Source organism: Onychomys torridus, chromosome 7 (genome assembly GCF_903995425.1).
Source record: "Onychomys torridus chromosome 7, mOncTor1.1, whole genome shotgun sequence".
In the NCBI taxonomy this organism is placed as follows: Eukaryota; Metazoa; Chordata; class Mammalia; order Rodentia; family Cricetidae; genus Onychomys; species Onychomys torridus.
Genome location: NC_050449.1, coordinates 45,611,789 through 45,632,001, shown reverse-complemented (window position 1 = coordinate 45,632,001; position 20,213 = coordinate 45,611,789). Strand labels below are relative to the sequence as shown.

General features: G+C 43.0%; 1 protein-coding gene across 3 annotated transcripts in view; it reads right to left on the bottom strand.

The window, feature by feature from the left end:
* The window catches only part of Rdx (radixin), a 64,811-nt gene that overhangs the window by 1,112 nt on the left and 43,486 nt on the right, over positions 1-20,213 (bottom strand). For 2 of the 3 annotated variants that reach the window (XM_036191844.1, XM_036191846.1), the window contains exons 13-15: positions 18,685-18,927; positions 17,450-17,610; positions 1,439-1,531 (exon numbers count right to left, since the gene is read on the bottom strand). In XM_036191844.1, the coding sequence (XP_036047737.1) occupies positions 1,465-1,531; positions 17,450-17,610; positions 18,685-18,927 (471 nt within the window). In that variant the 3' untranslated portion in view covers positions 1,439-1,464. Of the gene's footprint in view, positions 1-1,438; positions 1,532-15,196; positions 17,611-18,684; positions 18,928-20,213 lie in introns of those variants that run through there. The other variant, XM_036191845.1, reaches the window with a different exon arrangement.

The following is a 20,213-nucleotide window of genomic DNA, read 5'->3' as shown; positions in this document are numbered from 1 at the left end:
GACAGCTAGATGACATTTCAGGCTGAAAGATGCAGCAGCTGCCAGCTCCCTGGTTCCCTTCATGAATTCATCTCAGGATAATTCAAAATCTGTCATCTGAGCTCGGCTGCTCTGGTGAGTCACACAGACTCTTTTCCTTGACAACAATGGCTTGGAGTCAGCCTCCCTCAAAGGAGGTACTCTGAAGAGCACGGGTATTAACAGGTGAGAACCACCGAGAAGGGAGGAGAACATACTGCCAATTTTAATCTGGGGTCCTTGCTAATCAAACAAAAGAGGATAAGTGGATTTCTGCTCTGGAAGACAAGGTTTCAAGATGGAAGGCCATGGAGAAAATTGTTTGCAACAATCTGTAAATGTTTAGAATGTGTTTCCAGCAGAGATTTTCGTTCAAATGCCAGGAATAAGACTAGCTGGATTCTATGAATTTACGGTCGGCCACACCCCTTTCCAAATGAGTGTGAACAGGACACAGATGAGTGCACTGTGGCCTTCCAATCCACTTTCCAACTGTGACAGTTTCAGAGGTGTCCGAGAGTCTGGTGTGACCTGCACCTCACTTCAGAGAACCTAAAATTCAAGGCTAAGGAAGTCATTTTAAGCTTCCCCACCTTGTATGAGCACATGCCGTCTGTTTTGCCCATGAAAAGAAATCTAGAAGACGTTGCTGGGATGGACCTGTGCCCTGTCTTCCAGTATCTCTGCATCCATCACTGTAACTAGGCAGGTCAAAGCTCGGGAAACTCTCCCACAAAGTTTGGGGGACCTCACCCTGGACCCATCACAATCTCTAAGATAAACTTCAGTGCTATGGTTTCATCTAGAACTGGGGTCACAATAGTCTTTGCCAATGACATTAAGTAACTTTTTGACAATCTGTCATCATGATAAAAGAATCTTTAAAAATAGCCAGACTGAGGGAGGTGCATAATATTTTATTAATAAGGCTGATGAACCAGTTCTCTGATCTTCTGACTCCATGGGCATGTACAACCCTTCATTGTTACTTACAGCTGTGTGACTTTGATACCCCAGCACATCGAAAGTGTCACATACGAGGGCACAATCTAACAGCCTTCTCTCACTCATCCAGAGAGTCTCTCACAAATGCAAGGGGATGGCCTACCTAAAGTAGCACTTACAATCAGTTGACCATGGTCACAGATAAAAATCTCATTTTCATACATTTGAGCTGATAGCAAAGTGGTTGCAGTGGAGGCAGGCATCCTTGACTGGTAAAGAGCCTGGAAGACGTGGCCCCATAAGAAGGTCAAGACGGGGCAGGATGGGGTGCCACAGTGCACTCGGCTCAGCTCCTTCATCTGGACAGTAGAAGGCCCTGGCCAGCAGGCAAACAGGCAGAGGAGGTCCCCCAGGATCTGAGCAGGTCTCCTGGAAGCACAGGCTCACCCCAGCAGCTGCTGCCAGGTGTACTTACCTCATGAGGAGGGAGGCTTCATCCTGTTACATATGCTTTATGCTGCTTTGGCAGGAGCGCATCTGGAACAGTGCATACAGTTTGGGTCCCCACCTTTTGAAAGAGATACCAAGAGGTTAGAAAACATGAATGCAGAGGAGCACAGGAGGAGGTAGGGGAGAGGGGGGGCTCAGACAGCAGGCTCAGCAGTCTAGAAGCTAGGCAAATCTTTCTTAGCTTGGACTAAGAGGGCCAACTGGGGAACTCGGCTGCTAGCCTAGTCTCCTTTCTAACTCTCCTTAAAACTCACCTTTGAAACTCCACTGGTGAGCATGGGGAGAAGGACACCTCGGGACCCCTTTGAGGCAGATGCCAGAGGGTTCACTAAGCACTGAGGAACTCTCCCAGACTAATTAATTTCACAACAATCATGGCTCTAAAGCCATAACATACCAGCTTCATCAGGGGCTGTCCTTGGCCTACTGGGTAACTAAGGATTACCTTGAGCTCCTCATCTTCCTATCTTCACCTCGAAAGTGCCTTGCAGCATAGGTGTACACCACCATCTGGTTTCATGTGGCGCTGGGGATGGAACCCAGGGCTTCCTGCAAGCAGGTCAAGCACTCTTAACAACTGAGCTACATCCCCAGCCTGGATTTTCTATATTATTTTACAATCTCTCCTTTGATCTAGGAACTGCCAGTGTCCTTCAGGTAACAACCAGCCTAGTGGGCCTAGAAGGTTCTGTGGTGCCTGCTCTGAAGTTGAGAGTTGCTCTCTCTGAATGAGCAAGAATTCACAACGTATTGTCTCCTAGTAGGCTGTGGCACGTGAAAAGAACCAGTACAACATCCTCATAGCTGCACTGTCCTTGGCCACAGTGACTTCCTTATTATAGTCAACTGCCATACTTAGATACAGACCAAAAGCAAGGTGAAGGTTAACCCAACCAAAAAGTGACTTGCCCTGGCCATACCTACTCATCAGACAACTCCAAAGTGGTGCTCCCAGTATCTGCTGCACTAGTCAGCTAAGCAATTAGAAAAAGACTCTGTCTCTTAAGTGAGCTGTGTATCAAAGGCACCTGTTTGGGGGGGGGGGGGGTGTCGGGGGTGTCACCTCCCTATAAACTGCAGTATCAAGAGGAACCTGTTGGGGGCTGTCTCCCTATAAACTGCAGTACCAAGAGGCACCTGTCGGGGGCTGTCTCCCTATAAGCTGCAGTACCAAGAGGCACCTGTGGGGGCGTCTCCCTATAAACTGCAGTACCAAGAGGCACCTGTCGGGGGCTGTCTCCCTATAAGCTGCAGTACCAAGAGGCACCTGTGGGGGCGTCTCCCTATAAACTGCAGTGGATGGTGGTTCTGCAGCCAGGTTGTTGAACCCATAATGAAAAACTGAACCCTTACAGTAAAATATAGAATACTCCAAATTTGTCAAATACACCAAAATAAAAAGATAGAAATAATGAGAGTTACTAACAGTTTATTAATTTTTCATTAATTCTTGCGCTTGTTAAACTGGGCAGAATTCATTAGAAAATGATTTTTTTTAAAAATTGAGACTTGAGGACATCTTCAGCGGACTTCCAGCATTTGGAGGATGCTAACGGTTAACTGTTGGGCTGTGCTGTTTGCGTTGGTTGCCAGTTCTGTGGTTTCCATCTTTAATCACTATTGAAGGAGGCTTAGACTGGGTGAAGAGACAAGAGGGAAGGAAAGCAAAGGAGGGGAAAGAATGGCTTCACGTGTGTGTCAACGTTTAGACAAAGGAGGACAGTGAGTGAAGAGAAAAAAGCACAAGACAAGCGCCAACAAAGGAAGCCCAGGGCGAGAGAGAAGAAACTCCCAAGAGTGCCAGCAGGTGGCGCTGTTAGATTACGCTTCTTTGAAGAACGCATCCTCTGCAGGGGAGAGGGTGGTACATACTGACCAGATGGGCAGGACAGTCACAGTGCAGGTGGCTCAGGACTTGTGGAGCACCGGCCATAGCTAGGACATATGTTATATTGCGTTATTTCAAACACATAAATTTTCCTTAACGATATATATCTGTTTATCTAGTTCAGAAGATTAACCAAAAATTCTTCAAAGGTTATCTCACTATATACACGAATTACTCAGTAAATTTGAAACCCTCTTTTGTATTTTGTAAATGAACCTCTTAGCAAAATATGGATAAGCCTTATAAAAGGAATTTCCATTAATCCAGTAAAGGTCATGTCCCCAAACCTAGGACACAGAGTGGTATCATGTTAGAAACATTGATCTCAAGAGAAATGAGATGCGGCGACATTCAACACTGGACTGGAAACGCCATCCAATAAGCAGAAGAATGGAAATTATGAATGCTGGAAGGATTAGAACTATCATCACTGCAGAAAACTTAGAATGCCCCCAGGAATTGGGAAGTTATTAGAGACTGGGGATTCAGCAGTACTCTTAAGGCCAGCAGACAAAATCCAGTTTCACTTCTCCTCCCTAGCCCCGAATATTTTCAGTGACAACCATCAAGATTGTGAGATAAGACTATTAATAAACCTAGCAAGGAGATATATGTTCTTATTGTAACAATTTAAACAACTTTGCCTGACCACGTGATGGAAGATGCCAGTAAGTTGAGATGATGCCATTGTTATTAGGAGTCTCCAATATTGTCAGTATTTCCCATTGAAAGCTTTTTCACCGTAAAACAAACTAATTCTGAGATTTATGCAAAAATGTGGGGTCCAACAGAGGAACTTCTCATCAGAATAACGTGGAGAGACTTCAGGAGTAAACTACGCGAGGGATGCAAACCTTTTCAAGACATTAAGACAGGATGGTACTGACCAGTGACAGGCCTGTTGATTACCGGACTACACAGTGAGCTGGGAAAGGAGTGGCAATTACAACCAGAAGGGAAAGCATGAAAAGCCTTCCGGCACGAGGAGGAGCCCAGCCCACGCAGCCTCCTGCAGCAAGGAGGCGACATGGCACCCCCTCCATTGGCCCATCCACACTGCCTGGGAACCATGCACTGGGTGCCAGTCATGGCCGCCTCAACCAAGCCCACCTGCAGCTCCCGGGAATTTTGTCCTTGGAGGGGACCATACACCACCTCCTCAGAGGCTGCCTAAGTCACTCCAGGACTTCCTGCCCCGGCCTCAAGGGCGGAGAGAGGGTGGGAGGTGGGGGAAGGGCCTTTCAACACTAATAAGTCTAGTCCTCTCCTGACACTGTGAACCACCTCCCCTCAAAGAAGCAGGAGGGAAAGGAGCCAACAAACTACTCCAGATGTGTGATGTAGGAACAAGTATGGACATCCAAGACAGCCTGCCTCCCCAATGAGGACCCTAATCCCATAAGAACGACACAAGAGTGACCTGTAAGAACTACCACACCAAGAACTGGAAAGAATGCCTCTAACAATACTCACTTACTCAAAACACGAATACACGCCGAGAGAGAGAGAGAAATAAGGATGTCAATCCAAGATATGAAAATAGGAAGTAAAAAGAGAATTACTGAAGAAAACCCAACTGAATTGATGCTGGTAATAAAAAATTCAATAAGCCAAATAAAAACCTCAGTGGAAATCCTCAGTAATAGAATGGATCATGCTGTAAACAGAATCCAGACAGGAAGATGAGGTACATCAGTCAGCAAAGGGCAATGTCCTTCAGGTGACTCTGAAGGCATGTTGGTTTAAGTCAATGCTAAAAGGTTTTCAAAGGGCAGGACATGCCCTTTACCACAACAAAGCAAACCTCCACTGTGACGGCAGCAGAATTCCTGACAGCTGAGAACTCCACATCACTGACCATTTGTGGTTCTGTTCTCTTCAGATGCAGGGTCTCACTGTGTGGCCTTGGCTAGTCCAGGACTTATTACGGAAAACAGACTAGCCTCAAACAAAAGGCACTCTTCCAACCTCCAAGCTCCACCTCCCAAGTATGGGATACATACGAGGAAGATTGTGCCTTCTTCCTGGCTATGGATTCTGAAATCTGACAAACCAGTTTGTGAACTAGGTAAATCTATCTAACCTATCATCCCACCAGTTTGGGTTCTAACAGTGATTTAAGCTTTTTTTTTTTTTTTTTTTTTTTTTTTTCTTTTCCCTCTGTTGCTCCCAAATCTAAAGCCTCCCTAGCAACTGTGGATATAAACATAAATGAAGCCATATTGGAATTCAGGCTTGCTCCTTTATACACCACCCATGCTAGCTATAAGAGTCACGCATGGGACACTTGGTTCGTGAAGGCAAAAACCTCATCTTTACATAAATAATTTGTCAAGTCGGGTATGGGGGCTCACACCTGTAATGCCAGCACTCAGGAAAGCAAGGTAAGAGCACCATGAGTTCAAGACCACCCAGCCTAGGTTACACAGTGAGTGCTGTCTCAAACAAGAGATGTTTCCCAATCCTTGCTCTCATTGGATAACTAGTATCTACAAAACTAAACACACCTCTAGTGATTTTGTCTTAGTAATGGAGTTTTCATTTCAATTCCATAAAAATGCTATTGTTTAATAGAAACAGAGGTAAATTAGATCTGTGTTCATCTGTAGACACAGGACGGTTGTAACCTATTACACTATTTTTGCCTTTTCAAATATCCTAATAAGGCCCAAACTACTGAAATAATCACTGAGTTCTGAGAGCTAATTTAGTGGTTTCCTCTTAGACACAGACCTTTGCCCCTTAGCTACAGGCAACTGCAGTCCTGCTTCAAGCCGCAGTTGACCTCACTTCTCACTGCCCACTGGGCTTCCTCCTTCCCTGGATCTCTTCCCTCTAGTTCCAGCCTCCTGATTCTCTCCAGTCTGAATTCAGTGCCTATGCCCCAATTCCTGCTGAGTCCTGAAACACTCAACACCTCTGAGTAACACTGACTCAATTCAGCACAAGCCTGTTTCTCTTCACGTCTCCAATTTTATTTTTTCTATAGGCTTTTTTTTTTAACTTGAAAAAGAATTTCATACAGAAGTAGTGTATTCACATCATTTCCATCCCCCCCCTCCAGGCTTCTCCTCGGTCCGGCCCTCTTCCTCTCAAATTCATGACTACTTCTTTAATTGCTGTTACATATGTACATATACACGCATACACATAAGCTGCTGAGCACATCTAGTGTTGCTTGCATGTATATGTGTTTAGGCCTGACCATTTGGGGGGGGGGGGATAGCCAACCTAGCCTTGGCTCATCCTTGGAGCAGACTGATTCTCCCACTCTCAATAGCCATTAATCGCCTAGAGCTCTTCACCTGGATTAAAGCCACCTCTTGAGGGTATATGCTTCTTTTGATTTGGGCAGCTTTAAGAGACAATCAAAAGATGCATTCTCTTCCCTGCAAGGGCCAATCACCTCTCTCAGTCTGGATCGAAGCCACATTTACCTCATCTTGAAGTGGAAGCAGCTGAGTAGAGGCCATTTCCCACTGACAGGTGTAATTTTCAGTCACCACCCTGTTAACGTTTAAACTGAGAATGTACTCAGCTTGGCTTCTACATTAATGGATAGACTCACTTGGAGGTATGCACACAAGACAGGCCTACAAGAGCATTCAAGCATGTCTTGTCACTTCAATACAGAATGGCCGGGACAAGTATATAGACATAGGAGATGTGGATATACATAGTTCCCACTTCAAAGCAAACCAAAGTTCAAATACAGACTGCCATGATGGTTGTCTTTGGACAAACTACTGCATTACTAAGTAGAATAGCTCACCAACTTCAAGCCACCTGCAGCATTGCTGACATATTTCTGTGGATTAGGCAGAGGTGCCCCTTCCTCCAGGCAGGAGCATCCCCGTGCACAGCTTATTAAGTACTGGACCAACAACACTTGAATCTCTGAGCCAGTGTATCTTCCTTTTCTGTCCCTCAAACTTCTACTGAAACAATGTGGACCTAGCTCTGGGAATAACGTGGTCTCCAAGGCCAAACTGCTCAGTGGACATGTGGCCTAAACCCCATGAACTAGGAAAGATGTGGTCTGGCCCCTTTGCAGCTTCATATACCACTCCACTATTCTCTGACTTTGTTCAGCCATCAGTCACAACCTTCCCCTTCTTCTCCTGAAGCAGTCCAGCCGGTTCTTGCCTAAAGGTCTTTGCTGTGATGTTCTCTTCCTGGAATACTTTCAGCCAAGACTGTGGTTTACTGTAGTCCCATGGGCGGGTGTATATCTTGCTGGGCTTGATAAGCTTTTTCAAAACTTGTGAAATAAGGGGCAGATTTCACACAAATTTACATTTTACCTTTCATCTACTATCTACTTTGTTGAAATAATCACACGCAGTTCTGAGAATTTAGCATACTTCTCCAGACATGCTGAGACTGCCTGGGATGAGTAGCCTGCCTTGAGTTATGTGTGACCTCACTTCTCAAGGGCCTCCTTCCCTTTGATTCTAGCCTCTCTACTGCGGTTTCTGGAAGCCTTTCTGACTTACTTTGTTAGATCCAAGGGTACAGCTATGCTGGGGCTCCTGTGTCTGAGGAACCATGTGTGCCCCAGAGAGAGCACATGAGAGCCCTGGACAGACAGTTCTGGCTAGCCCCGGTGCACCCATCCTCCTGATCCAAGTGAAGGAAAGGGAGGAGGTTCTCTTCAAGTGACAGTTTATACACCACCTGGGGATGCTCATGACCTTCTGAACCCTGATTATCACCCCCAAAGTTTTACCCAACTCAGGCCTTTCATAGGTTAAGTGCAAATAAAATTGCTTTTATAGGTCAAGGATGGTTGAATATTGGCTGTTTTATACAATTAATCTAGTACAGAAATGTGTAGCAATTTAACTTTGCTTACTGATGTCTTTTGCTTTTCCTACAGAAAGTCAGTTTATTAGGGCAAGGGCTTATGTACTGTGATGTCTTGAATGGCTAGTAGATAGTGTCTGGGAGGTTCTTGGCACTAAAATATTTGAATAAATACGTTGACATTCTCTCCCCCACCAAAGACCTTTCTTTAGCAGTTCAATAGCTCGTCTTGAGGCCTTCTGCAAACAGGTCACAGCTCTAACTTTACTAACCATAACCTGCAGTGGGTAACCATTGCACCTTTCATCTGGAGTTCCAACCCCCACTGAGGCTTCAGTAACTGTCATGCCTACAAGGCAGGGCGAGAGAGGACCCTGAAGACCTGGGATCCCGATGGTCCAGCTCTCTTAGTACCTGGACCCTGGACACTGGAGGTAGACTGAGCAGAGTTCTCCAAAGAACACCGCTGGACTGCGCCATACCTTTCCCAGACCCTGTTACCTATCCCTTCACTTGTAAGTTACCCCACAAAATAAACCTCCCTTTTAACTACGTGGAGTGGCCTTAATAATTTCACCAATAATAACCTAAGATAGCCCACCATTACTTAGCACTCACTACCCTTTACCCAGTTCCAGAGGTGGACTTATGTCACCAAATTCAATCCCTGCTCACACAGCTGATGCCCTTGGTTCCAGCAATGGGGATTACTGAGGAGTGTCACATACTCTGTTTGCCTATGTGCAAACCGCCATGGAGACGACCTCTCCACGCCCACCGGTACTGCTTGGCCTCAGGGAACAGGGAGCATCCAGTCTAGCTGACTGCAGTAAGAGACTGAAGTATCTCAGCCTGATGATGCTCAGCCTGACTCTTCTGCTGCCTCCTGACCGTGTTCTAACTCATCTAGGAATCATCAGGGCCTTGTCATTAGTGTTACCACACAACATCATTTAAGTGCTGCATGGAACGTATTTGCCCCAGAGGTTAATTGCCACTTTACCAGAGAGAAGCCTGTGGATTCAGGCAAAAGTGCCAGGTGGAGTTCATGCTGGAGTGAACCTTGGGGATGGTGGAGTCTGCTAGAAAGGGCACTCCTCTGTTCTTTGAGACTTAGGATCACATGGAGCACTGGTTCTCAACCTTCCCAGTGCTGTGACCCTTTCATATGGTTTCTCATGTTGTGGCAACCCCCAACTATAAATTATTTTGTTGCTACTTTCTAACTGTAATCTTCCCAGTTATAAATCATAATGGAAATACCTGATATGCAACCCCTGTGAAAGGATCTTCAACCCCCAAAGGGCTGCAACCCACAGGTTGAGAACAGCTGACATGGAGGTCTGTGAGGAATACCTTCCAGAAGACACAGTACACTTCATCTAATCTAATGCTCTTTTCCAGCGACTGTCTCCCATGCCAGTGTGATCACAAGTGTCCTGACAGTCCCCCTTTATGGCACTGGAGCTCAGGGCAGTCAACCCTCCATGCAAGGCTTGTGCTTTTCCCTCCCCCATGCTCCCCAGCTTGGCTGCACTGTGGTGCTCTCTCCCAGGTTCTGGCCCAAGCCCACTTTCTCTTCTTGCATTTCCCCCCTGGGATTCCATCAGGGCCCAAACTGCACATCCAACCTATTTCCCCTCATGACTTTCACGTACTGCGTTCTGAATTTCAGCCTTGCATGCTTCCATATGAATGGAATGCATGTAAGTTTCTTTTATCTCTTATGCTTATAGAAATTTCCAGAACAAATTGCCCAAAGATGCTGCAGCCAGTAAGTAACTGTAGTTGCGTGCTCTGAGATAATCACCACTGGGTCATGTCTTGATGATTATGACTCTTCACAATGACCCGAGGAAGCTGGCTTTCTGGTCCCTAGAAACTTGTTTGATGGACATCTTCCAGTCATGACGTCATTAGGGTCAGCTGAGCGCACAGAATTACTGTCCTACGCACCATATTGAGGTAACAGCTTTTTGACTACAAGCAAGAGTTGAAAAGTACATGAATATTAGCCAACGTTAGCCAGTAGTTCTGAAGTCAGAGTTATCCATATCTGATTCTAGAAAAATGCTCTGACACAATCTGATTCAAAACTATGAACTAGGAAATCAGAATTACAATATAGCACAATGTTAGGCTTGGAATTAGAACCCAGAATCTTCCATTCTAGTTCACCAGAAACCTTACCGCAAAAGGTCACAGAGCAGGAAGGGTCCTAAGAGTCCCCAAATAGGTCATTGGAAAACAAGCAGAAGAAAAAGAGCAGTGTTACATTCAGCAAAGCTGGGAACAGACTACATCCAGGCATGCCGTTCCTCCGCGGGGCCACAGCCTTCCTGCGGGCTAGCTACAGAACGCAACTCTAGGCTTTAACCTCTGCACCTTTTAGTTATGTATCACACTGCGACATGAATTATCAAAGCCACCGGTTGTCCTTGAATCAAACTGATGTACCCTGGCACCGGTTCCCAGCTTGCACACTCCTGGCAGCATCCTATAGTAGGCGCAGAGTGACTCACATTTTCCATTTACTTTTTCCTGTCTACATACTAGCTGATAAAAACGGCACTCTTCCATCCTTTCTTGTTAGCAATGTCTTATGTCTTCAGCAAAGCTTACTTTCCCTAAATCAGGCGCAGTAGCCTGTAATCCCAGCATTTGGGACAACAGCACTGAAGCAGAGCTGATACAAGTTCAAGGGAGGGAGAGCCTGTCTTAAATAAAAATCCCCAAACTTTGTTCCTTAAAACAAACAACAAGCAAAAACCAACACCCTGTGGCAGCAGCACATGTGTACAATACAAACTCCTTTGGAGATCAAGGCAGGCTGGTTAATGCACAGTGGGCACAGGCCAGCCTGGGTAACACATCAAGATCTTAAAATTAACAAAAGCATGGGTTGTTTTTGTTTATTTATTAAAAAAGAAAGAAAAAGAAAAACCAAAAGCCCTAGGTAATGGCAACAAAAAATACACCAAACTTTATCAAAATCTTTTATGCATCAAAGGACATTAACAAAAGTGAGAAATTCATAGGATGGAAGAAAATATTTGCTACTCATATTTGTTATGGGATTAAAATTCTAGCTCTCACCGAATGTAGTGGTATACACCATTAATCCTAACACTTGAGGGGCAGACTTTTGGGAGTTTAAGGCTAGCCTGGTCTATATAGTGAGTTCCAGGATATCCAGACTGTAGAGAGACTGTCTCAGAAAAACAAAAAACTAAATCCTGAGATAATGTGTAACTTGAATATTGAATGTAAAGAACTCTTTAAAGAAACAAACAAAAAAAAAAACCTAGTTCAACCAAAAATAAATTAAAATGGGCAAATTCAAATGAATATGCCCCAAAGAAGATACACAAATGGCCATAAGTACATGAAGAGATAGATGCTCGATATGTTTTCTCGTTTATAAAATCTGAGAAAACGTAAGTAAATCAGAACCACAATGAGTTACTACTACATTGTCAGGAGAGCAAAAGGGGCATCCAGAAGATAACAATTGTCAGCAAGGATGGAGCAACCTGGAACCCAGGTGCACTCCAGTGCAAACACAATGGTACAGCTGTCATGGAAAACAATGACAGTTTTTCAGAAAATTAACCATAGGATTACCTGATCCAGCAAATCCATTTAGGGAGTCTGACACATTTTCATAGCAAAGCTACAGCACCATTTGTGAAAATGTGGAAATGGTAGAATGGGGAAAAATGTGGACACAACCCAAATGCCAACTGACCAATACATGGATAAAATGTGATAAACAGTGAAACATTTATTCAACCTTAAGAAAAAAGCAGTAAAATGTAATTATTATATTAAGTGAAATGTACTAAGTAAACTATGCCAGACAGAAATGGATAGATACCATATGGTTTACTCTGATGAGGTGCCTAGAAACCCCAGAGTTCAGAGACAGAAAGTACCAAAAGTAGCCACCATGGACCAGGAAGAGAGCTGTCCTTCAATGGGTACAGCTTCCACCATGGACCAGGAAGAGAGCTGTCCTTCAATGGGTACAGCTTCCACCATGGACCAGGAAGAGAGCTGTCCTTCAATGGGTACAGCTTCCACCATGGACCAGGAAGAGAGCTGTCCTACAATGGGTACAGTTTACACCATGGACCAGGAAGAGAGCTGTCTTTCAACGGGTACAGCTTCACTGTGGATGAACATGTTCTGGAGACGGATGCTGGTGATGGGTACACAACAATGACAATGTGGCACTACCATGCCATACCCTTGAAATGATTAAAATAACAAGCTCATCTTACACAAAGTTTACCACAAAACAAATCCATAAATATTCAACCAAAAACTCTAACTCCACCAAATTCCCACTTAATGCACATACCTCTGGCTATGCTACTTGACTAGGTATAAAGTGAATCTTATAGTTACAGACTTATAACCAGGAGCTTCATCTCTAGGGTATCTTTTAAAGCTTGACTCATGAAATGGACACTGTAATGTATCAGAGAACAAGCTTCCCTGGGAACTACATGCACTGTTGTGGGTAATACCACACCATTACTCATTATCCTGGATGCTCATTTTCCTGCTACTGACCTTCTTTACGTCTCGTTCTCTCCACTGTACAGGCATCATTTCTTAGCTAATGCATTCAGAACTTAAAGAACTACGTAAATGGAAGGATGGTATAAAAGATTCAAATGCTACACTTGAGTTCCACAGGTTTTTAGTATGAATAAAAGGAATGGGAGAGAGGAGAAAGATAAGATACTCGTTGGATTCTAAGAAATGCATGTTTCTAGGTCTAAGAGAATACACAAACTGAGAAAATGAAAAGGTTATACATATTGTAACAGTGGGAGAATGTCACAATCCACCTCTAATCAGAAAAACTTTCAAGTCACCTCAACGTCCCCAAATCCTAACAGCATGCTTGCTACTAGGCATAAGACACAAAGCAAAAGCCAATTCCACTAGTTTTTAGGAACCAATGACATGACAAGCATAAACCCCAAATTTCAAACTAAGTAAAAATGAACAATTAGGACAGGGAAATAAACTTCAAAGATGGAGTGACTAGGTTAGTTGTAGGTGTGGAGGAAATCAGGCATACAAAATAGCACAAAGCAACAATATGGCACTGACATTTTCAAAGTAAACTGATACTGTAACTGAGAAATGCAAATTGATGTAAGAATTAAGGTAAATTGATGGCTCAGTGGTTAAGAGGACCGACTACTCTTCCAGAGGTCCTGAGTTCAATTCCCAGCAACCACATGGTGGCTCACAATCATCTGTAATGAGATCTGGTGCCCTCTTCTGGCATGCAGGGACACATGCAGGCAGAACACTGCATACATAATAAGTAAATCTTGGGGTTGGAGATTTAGCTCAGTGGTAGAGTGCTTGCCTAGCGCAAGGCCCTGGGTTCGATCCTCAGCTCCCCACCCCCCAAAAAAAGAATTAAGGTAAATTAATATTTCAAGTCTTGTATTTGAAGAGCCATGGTCATTCTTATCTTGCTTCAAGTCCCCCAATATAGCAGGCAATTAATAAACATTTTTGGCTAAATGAAGGTTACTAAATAAACATGTGGAACCACGAGTGCACAGGAGCACCACAGACACAAAGGTGACCTACACGGGGCTTTCTCAGTCATAGGCTTTACCTTAGAGCTCTGTATGAGGTAAAGTGCTTAAAGTGGTGTGTATATAGGCACGAAGGAAACACTTCAGCCCTTGGGTGATGTATGTAACAAGGAAAATGTCATGCTTACGGGAGTGTGTACAAGCCTGAGTCAGAACACTTGATTTGCAGAGCTGAAGGGGTCAAAGAGACAAGACAGGAGCCACAGCCCTTTCCATCAGGAAGTGGCAGTTCTCAAATTCCTGAAGATCGTCTCATGACTAAGAGATAAGTCTAAGGGAACTAGGAGTTAGAAGCATTTAACTGAAAAGCCAAGGTCGAAAAACCAAACACGCCCATGTTTTGGCTTATTTATGGTGCAGAAGCAGGAGTGCAACTGATGGTCTGATTATGGCATGGGGAGTAGACAGGGTGGCATTGAGCTAGGCTGGCTTGAACTCATGGTGTACCCAAGGATGACTTCCAACTCGATTCTCCTGCCTCCACCTCTTGAAGTCTGAGATCACAGGTGTGGATCACCACACCTAGCTTTTGGACATTTTTATGATGTAACCAAAATATACAGAGTCCACTCAACTTCCAAAATGTATGAGGAGAGCATCACTCTATGTGACATGCCACATTTGCCTCACTGGTCAGTAAATTAATTTTAACTTTCAAAAAAGGTGAGTTTTTATTGGGCACATATACTTGTGGACTTAATGTTTATCCTTTTGTTTCTTAAAACATTCCAAATCTATAAGGTGATGAAAATTAGAAAAAAACAAATGAGAATTACTCCAAACTACAACACTAATGCCAAGCCATTTGTCTATGCATAATAAAGAAAAACTCTAAGAGTATTCAGTTTAAAAGCAGTAATTCTAGTTTTAAAAGAAACTCTCTAGATAAAAAGTAGAACATTCTATAAAAATGTCTTTGTTTTTCAAGATCAGAGAAATGACTCCCTACTCTTAAAAACAGAAAAAGTAACAATTCTTGGCTTTTCAAAGGTTCAGAAGAGAGTTGTTTCTCTTTTACTTAAGAATATTCCCTAAGTATCAGTGAGACTATGTAAAAGGCAATCTGCGTTCACAGTGGACCGCCGCTAGGAAGTCTAACGGTCCTAGGCACGGAGTGCAACAAAGACCACCAGTTTCAACAGTGAGAGGGGTCAAGAGCGAAGCTCCGTCTGCCCTGGGAAAGAGAAAATGGACAGTGTAAACAAAGCAAGACCTGGAAACCCCAAATCATCTTCAGATGTCACCAGTCTGAGATGTGACCTCCACAGTGTAAAAGGGCGATAAAAGAGGAAGTCTAGGAGGATTCAAACTTTTTTCCTAAGATCAGATAGTTCATGGCTCAAATTATAACTAAAGAAATATGTGAGAAAACCATGTTAAATAACAACAGCGGACCTCAAAGGCATGAGCTTTGTCACTTTATTGTTAACCAATGAATATTATCCAAAATTAGAGATGTAATTGTAATTTACTTGTACAACATGGAATTATGCTAATGGGAAATTACCAAATACTCATTAGTGTGTTTTTACATTGCTATATGAACATGTGCTCTCAACTGCTAATGATAAACGTTATAATTGGTTAAATCTCTATGAAAACCCATATTGCAAATGGCTGCTCCTTTAGAAAAATCCATACAGCTTTAAAAATGGATTAAACCCATTTTAATACTAAACTACAAATAGACTATTAACAGCAAATATAACTGGTAGCCTCTCAACACTGTAACAACTGGTGTAGCAATGATAATGTACACAATGCAAATAGGGGAAAATCTATAGGCAGTCAGGTTTTTTTTTTTAGCAATGAGGACTATTGCTCTAGCACTTTGGGAAACTGAATGCTCATGTTTCCAAGTAGAGCAGTAAGGCCTACCACCTCTCCCTCTCAAGTATAGAAAGCAGAAATATTCCCTCAAAAATGATTCTGAGCATGTGCACAACCACTGTACAACAGTCACTTCAAGGTTAACCAGCTGTCTTTTGTCCTAGAGTCCAAAAAATATATTAAGCAAGGCCTTTCCTTTTCATAATATCTGCCCAAATTATTCCTTTTAAAGTCAGCAAAATCAGACACAAGTTGAATCTACTGTGTATGAAAACTGCTTAATAAAATGGCAATTGTAATAGATAAATATAAGTTTGAGTGCATAATACCAAATGGAACGTAGCTGAACCACACAGAGAAAACAAGGCTTTCTGTATCTTCAAACTCAGGTGCTTCATGATCTAAGAATATCTTTCTAGCTGGAAAGACTTCAATAAGACATAATTGAAATAGATTTGTTTTTAGAGACTGCAAATAAAATAAGCAGTGATTTAGAAACCAAATATGCTAAAATGATGTACCTATCCCACCAAGAATAAAGGATGAGAATCCTTCCCATGCTGCAAAGGCGATGTCTTTCTCATAAAGGGCCACTTCATTTCCTCAGACACAGAACACCCTCAGGAAACAGCATACCAGTGACAACATACCATCTGAACACACATCAGAGCCCCACGATTCAACAAAAAGGCAGTTAAACATTAGCACTGGAATCTCAAAGTATATTCCATGAAGGGCATGATTGAGACTGTCTAGGGGTGACAGGCCCCGCAGCACACCCTGTGTGTCAACAGTCACCACAGGTATAGAGTGAGGTAGTATTACTTTCTCGGAACTGATGCTATCATCTGCTGCCCTTGCAGAAAGGCCCAGGTTTGATTTTGAACAATTAAAATCAGTGATCACCAGCAGTATCTTCTATTAGACATGTGTTTCTAAATCACCCTAAGAACGAGTCTTGAATTGTTTTCAGAGACCACTTACTCGCAGGCAGTACTTTATCAATAAATTCTCCAAGGAACGCTGCCTGCTGGTTCCATCTCTGAAGTTGCAGGCAAGTAAAACCACCCAAGGATTTCAGGACATGATCTGCCAATCACTCGAGCTGGCAATGACAACTGTACTTGAATAAATGGAAAGCAAACACCCAATAATGTGATGAAGGGATTTCTACAATAATTAACCACCTCTGTATACTGTGCTGTTCAACATTCTCATCACCTTGTGATGCAGTCTCCTACACAATGGCCACTGTCTCATCTACCCTGGGTCTGTTTACCCCAACACCTCATTTTAAATACCTCCAGTAAGTGATCTGTATGACATAAAAATTATGGCTCTGCCATGACAGGGCATGAGAAGGTCATACTGAAAAAAACGTGAGTGTGAACATGGAAATGTATGTAGGCCAAACATGGAAAGGGCAAATAAAAATGAGTTCATTAACAAACATGCATTGAAATGTCCACTATTATCCTAATATGTACACAGTGCTCAAAGCACACATACACATTTATCAGACAATGTCATTAGTGTTAATATTCAACTGAAAAAAAAAAATGAAACAGAAACAAAAAAATGAAACATGTACAGAGGTGACAGAATAGCATTATCCATTCCCTGGACAAAAGGAAAATGACCAAACGTGACAGCACACTGTCTCAATGCTGAAGAGCGCCCTTGAGAATCCTGCTAGTGAGCACAGTCAACTGTATGAGTGCTTTGGCAAGGTGGGATACATTCCATCGCATCTGCAAAGGCCTGCTTTTCTCTGGTGGTGGTTCAGCTTATGAAGGACACGTATCACAAGAACAGCTCTCACATTGCTTCAAACTCATCGATGCGCTGCTTTGTATTGCCTTGTCGAATCTGTCGGAGAGTCTTGTACTTATCACGGCCTGCTTTGACATTCTCAGCATGAAGAACATCATTCTGTGTTTTCTTGGTTTCATCTCTGGCTTGGGCTAACTCTGAACTTAATGCCTGCATTAAAAAAAAAAAGTATTACTATTAAAGTTTAAAAAATTATGAAAATAGTTTAAAGATTCAAAATACATGGACAACAACCTGATTGTTTACTATATGATTAACCTTTCTACTGGACGGTATGCAAGTTTCATCTTTTTCTTAAATTGCATATGCATTGGCATTTTGACTGCATGTTTATGTCTGTGTAAGGGTGCGAATCCCCTGGAACTGGAGTCATAGACGATTGTGGGCTGCCATGTGGGAATTTGGTCCCCGGTCCTCTGGAAGGGCAGTCAAGCTGTTCTCTTAACCACGGAGCTCTCTCCAGCCCCGTAAGCTTCTTTTTAGTAACTGGGCATTCGTCCCTATACAAGGCTTTCTTTTCTTTAGTCATCAGCCATATTTTATATATTCTGAACTGCTTTAACTTTTTTCCCCCGTTTTTCCAGTCAGGGTTTCTCTGTGTAGCTTTGTGCCTTTCCTGGAACTCAGCCCAGGCTGGCCTCGAACTCAGAGATCGACCTGCCTTCTGTCTCCTGGGTGCTGGGATTAAAGGTGCATGCCACCACTGCCTGGCCCAGATTTTACTTTCTTAATCCAACACATGAAATAACTGATCAAGTTCAAGTCAGTCATTTTAAAGAAAAGTTAATATAAGATATAAAATGGACATTTTTCTCTAGAAATCTTAATAGTTACTGTAATTATCACTTCTTTAAGATTTCACCAACTGAAGAAATTAGAGGTTAGTTTTTTAAACTGTTGAATAACGCTGAAATTTCCTATTGACCTAATAATGTATATTTAATAAACTGATCTTTTAGTTTTAAAATATAAATAATTCTGATGACAGTATTGCGTCATTGTTTTAAAGACTAACTTCATTTACACAGTACTAGAATACTTTCTTCCTCTATAACTGAAAAGGCCCTTGCTAACAGGGTTGCATAACGGAAGGAAAGAGGAACCTGACTTCAGGACAAACACAAGCCAGTCACTAGGCTGGCCCGTATCAGGAGTCGGACGTTTAGGGAACTGATTTCGATGGAGACTACAAGGGTCTAAGTGCACACAGAGCCGCATCAGTACCTGGAGCTGCTTCTTCACACGTTCGTTTTTCTGCGTCTCTGTCACCCGCTCCTCCTCGCTCCGGTGGTTCACCACTCCCTCGCTGGACAGCTCTGCACTGGCCTCAGCGCTGTTCTCATCATGCTCATCATGCTCATTTTCTGTGGGAGGAACGACGGGGGGGGGGGGGGGGGGAGGGGGCGCAGACATCACCGTTTTTAACTCTTCTTTGGTCTTTTCCAAGTCTTCCTGAGCTGCAAAAGCCTGAACATTGAAAATAAGTTTGTGAAACTGGGAATAAAACAATTTATTCTATCTTGTTAAAAAAACTGCATTTCAAAGTAATATTAAGTCCTTTAAATAAAAAGCTCCATTTTCAAAGGATTCCAGTAGGTAGGAGACATAAAACATTTACAACTACCTCCTAATTGAAAATATTAATACAGGTTTATCTTTGCTGCTTTAACTGTTGTACAAATGCTTGGTGAAAACAACGTAAGTCTGTACAGTGGTGAGAAATGCCATACTTCATAGACTACATCTGAGGCGCAAGCAGAAAGGTAACAAACAGTCAATGCAGGGACCAGACCGTCATTACTCTAATACAGTGGTCCATTACATCACTCACTTAACTCAATAAGTCATCTCACATGAAACAACATGAAATACCTAAGTCACTGATGATTTGGGGACAGTACCGCTGGACTGCCTGGAAAAGGTCTCACTTTGCAGTCTTGTCCTATGTCCTAGTGACTGAGGAAGCAGTCGGACAAGCAGCTGAGAAAGGGCACCCCTCCAATTACAAGCTTGGTTTTTGCACTTGTGAATTCTCATTAGAAATCTTAGCAGCATCCACTACTCCCTTAAGATTTATAAGCAGTTTAAAGGTTGCTGGAGAAAGGTGCTCAGGAGACCCACCCTCTCTCCCTAAGGAGCAAGGAGTTAATGGTTGCTGACCTCTATGGTGTAACCACTGACAAGCTGACCACGTTCCTGTAAATAAGATTGTACCCAAGCTCTGTAACCCTAACAGACTCACTGGTCCATTAAAAAGAAACCAATCCAGGGTTGGGGATTTAGCTCAGTGGTAGAGCGCTTGCCTAGCAAGCACAAGGCCCTGGGTTCGGTCCTCAGCTCTGGCCAAAAAAAAAAAAAGAAACTAATCTAGGAAAGCAGAAGGGGAGATGCTAAGTGGGAAGAGCAAGGGTATCATGGGAGTGGCAGCGGACTAGAGAGTAATTGGAGGAATAGGGTCAGACTATAGTATGCGCATGTATGAAAATGCCATAATGTCCATGTAAATATAAAACAATCTTACTTCATAGCAAAACCACAACCCCTAATTCCAGCCACCTCCTGCAATTGGTTGTTAGGTCTGTTTCAGTTACCAGAGAATGTTGAATTCTTTCCATTCTTATCATTTTTACTACCACATACTTTGGGCACTTATAAGTACCCGATATCCCAATCCATACTTCACAATGGTAAGGTCTGGGTTCTTTTTTGTTTGTTTGATTTTGTTTTTATAAAATCACACTTGACAGTGTTGT